This window comes from Humulus lupulus, chromosome 1, assembly GCF_963169125.1.
Source record: "Humulus lupulus chromosome 1, drHumLupu1.1, whole genome shotgun sequence".
Lineage (NCBI taxonomy): Eukaryota > Viridiplantae > Streptophyta > Magnoliopsida > Rosales > Cannabaceae > Humulus > Humulus lupulus.
In genome coordinates, this window is record NC_084793.1 from 175,758,438 (window position 1) to 175,762,182 (window position 3,745).

At 46.4% G+C, this 3,745-nt stretch overlaps 1 protein-coding gene across 1 annotated transcript; it reads left to right on the forward strand.

The window, feature by feature from the left end:
• Nucleotides 1-334: 334 nt before the first annotated feature.
• Nucleotides 335-748, forward strand: LOC133824886 (uncharacterized). The gene has a single exon (XM_062257904.1). It carries the CDS (start codon nt 335-337, stop codon nt 746-748), a length of 414 nt encoding a protein of 137 aa, XP_062113888.1.
• The last annotated feature ends 2,997 nt before the right edge of the window (nt 749-3,745 follow it).

Below are 3,745 nucleotides of genomic sequence, written 5' to 3' on the forward strand. Positions count from 1 at the left end.
CATCGGATCCACTTAACCAACAGCCGAAATCCGGCCTCAACAAACAACACGTCACACCACGCACGATACACCAACTGAAGACCGTGTTCCCTCGATCTGGTTCTTAGACAGTTGGAAAGAAGATATGATGAGAGAAATGATGCAGAAGTTCTCAGACGGGCGATCCGTTCACGCCACCGAGCATTTGGATCTCGTATCGAGAACCACTGAGAAATCTCCTTTCTTAGAGTGGATTCAGAATGAGCCTAAGCCCCGGGACTTCATCATCCCTTCCCTGCCTACATTCAATGGAAAGGGAGATCCGCTAAACCATTTATTCTAATTTCAATAGAAAATGGCATTAGAAGCTAACAACGAAGCTATTCAATGCAAGGTCTTTTCAACGACTTTCTCTGGGCCAGCTTTGTTGTGGTTCCGACAATTAAAGCCAGGATCTCTCAACAGTTTTAGTGACCTCCGACAGACCTTTTTACAACAATATAGTGTGAACCGAGAGGCACCAAGAACAATGGCTGACCTCTATCGAATTGAGCAAGGGGAGAATGAATACCCGAAAGCATATTTGCAGCATTTCATTGACCTCGTGCATCAAATCCACGACGTCGATCCAATTACCGCAGCCAATCTCTTCATCAAAAGCTTGCCGGTGGGATCTCTTTTACATGAGAATCTCACCATGACGCCACCCTACGACATGGCAGAAGTGCAGACCCAAGCCGCGGGCGTCTTCAGGGTCTTGGAATTTTGAGAACGTGTACAGAAGAAGTCTGCGCTAATCTCTGCTCCACCAACAATTAACCCTACGCCACCTGCAAAAAATGACAAGAGGAAGCGGAATCAAACAGATCACGCGAAGGAAGGAAAAAGGCCAAGACAGGATCGACAATCATCACGATACCCTTCCTTCAAATTCACCGTCCCGCAAGAAGTCATTTATGAAGAAAATAAAGACAAACCTATCTGGCGAGAGCCCTATAAAATCACCACTCCATCCGACAGGAGAGATAAAAGCAGGTACTGCCTCTTCCACAAAGATCATGGTCATACGATCGCTGAATGCCATAACCTGAACAATCAAATCCAAGCCCTCATGAGGAGTGGGAGGCTTACCCAATACATCAAGGAGGCGGGCAGACCCGGCACCTCGCAACATAATCCCGCTTCTGCCCCAGCACCGCAAGCGTCAGATCTCGTGCACGCAGCCTCTGATAGCACTCAGGAGCCTCTTAAGCAGGTCCCTATGATCCACGGGGTCGTGGAACTCACTGAGAGCCAAGAGCATATCACCAAAATCCATAAGAGGATGGAAGAACGAGTGAAGCGATATAAATCATTAGGCCACATGGTCAATCTCGTCACTTCAGAAGACAGAAGTTATCCAGCCTCTGCAATCACCTTCACCGATGATGACCTGAAGGGCGTGCACCTACCCCATGATGATCCACTCGTCATTTCCGTACAGGTTGATCATTGCTAGCTGGGCAGAGTTCTAATCGACGGGGGCAGTGGGGTCAACATCCTCTTCTAGGAAGCCTACCAGAAGATGGGGCTAGAGGAGAATCAGATCCGGCCCACCACCACACCCATTTTGGGATTCAACAGCCAAAGAGTATATCCAAAAGGCATCGTTCGATTAACTGTGGTGGCCGCAGAACGCACCCTGCCAGGATATTTTCTCATTATAGATTCCACCACAAGCTATAACGCCATCATGGGGAGAAATTGGATCCACCGGATGCAGGGGGTAGTCTCAACTCTACATCAAGTGATGCAGTGTCAATCACTCAACGGGCGCTACACCGTCGACATCAAGGGCTGCCAGAAGCAGGCCAAAAAGTGCTTCCTCACCTTGATAGAAATAAATAGCTCTGGCGTTGCCTCCCATAACAACTCCCCTGAAAAATAGCAATTACAGCAGGACCTACCAGCATGCCTCAAAGGGATTGATCTAGAGGAAGACCAAGAAAAACCCCTAGTTACACTAGATACCTTAGAACAAATATGTTTGGATGACGGTGACCCATCTAAAACAGTGCTGGTAAGTACCAAGCTCTCTGAAGAAGAAAGACAGACCCTCATACAATTCCTCAAAGCTAGAATGGGAACTTTTGCCTGGTCTCCGCACGACATACCCGGAATAGACCCCTCCGTCAAGAATCACAGCCTAAATATTTCAAATAGCTTCCCACTTCTCAAGTAGAAGCAGAGGAGGTTCGCTCCTGAAGTAAATCAAGCCATACAAGAGGAGGTGCAACGACTCCTGAGCACAGGGGCAATTGAAGAAGGATTATATCCCAGTTGGCTTGCCAACCCCGTCGTGGTCCCAAAGAAGAATGGAAAAAAGAGAGTATGCATAGACTACACAAACTTAAACAAAGCATGTCCCAAGGATAGCTACCCTCTACCAAAAATCGATCAGATGATAGACGCCACAACAGGGTACGAAAGAATGAGTTTTCTCGACGCTTACTCTGGATACAATCAGATCCCCATGAAATCAGAAGATCTGATTCACATGGCTTTCATAACAGAAGGTGGTTTATATTGCTACAAAGTTATGCCCTTCGGTCTAAAGAATGCAGGCGCGACGTACCAAAGGCTGATGCACAAGCTATTTTCCTCACTGCTTGGGAGAAACATGGAGGTTTATATCGACGACATGGTCATCAAATCCAAACAAAGCTCTTCACATATAGACGATTTGACCGAGTGCTTCGATGTCCATGATACGTATAAAATGAAATTAAACCCCTCTAAATGCGTCTTTGGGGTGTCCTCTGGACAGTTCTTGGGATACATCGTCAGTCAAAGGGGCATCGAGGCGAACCCAACACAGATTGCGTCCCTCTCAGAAGTCAAAGAGCCCCGAACCATCCGAGACATACAGGCTCTAACGGGAAAAGTAGTAGCATTAAGTCGATTCATATCACGAATGTCTGATCGTTGCCAGCCCTTCTTGCAGTGCATAAAGAAATCCACCAACACCACCTGGGGACCAGAACAAAGAAAAGCATTGGAAGAATTAAAAGCTTATTTGAGCTCCCCTCCTATATTGAGCTCCCCCATAGCTAATGAAGATTTATTCTTGTATCTATCTGTCTCACAATTCGCTGTGAGTTCCGTTCTCTTCCGAGAAGAAGCTAATCGTCAGAGGCCAGTGTTCTACTGCAGCAAGATGCTCCTGGACGCTGAAACTCGTTACAGTATGATGGAAAAATTGGCACTCGTACTCCTTACGGCAAAGAAGAAGTTACGAAAATATTTTGAAAGCCACACCATCATTGTATATACAGACTATCCATTCAAGCAAGTATTGAGTAAACCCGACCTCTCTGGAAGGTTATCTAAATGGGCGATTGAGCTAGGGACGTATGATATTCAGTTCTCGCCACGAAAAGCAAAAAAAGGACAAGTACTAGCTGACTTCCTGGTTGAAATTCAATCGCTCACCCTTGGCACTCTGCCAGAATTGTTAGAGTCAGAAGATCAATGGGTGTGGACGATGCATACTGATGGAGCATCCAATTCCCAAGGGGTTGGTATTGGCATCGTATTAGAGGCTCCCTCGGGCCTCAAAATCGAGGAAGCTATTCGTTTAGAGTAATCCACCATGAATAATGAAGCAGAATATGAGGCACTAATCTATGGTTTAGAACTAGCACGAGACATGGGCATCCAGCGTCTGAATGTCAGAGGAGACTCGCAGCTTATGATAGAGCAAGTGGCTGGAAATTTCGATACTAAA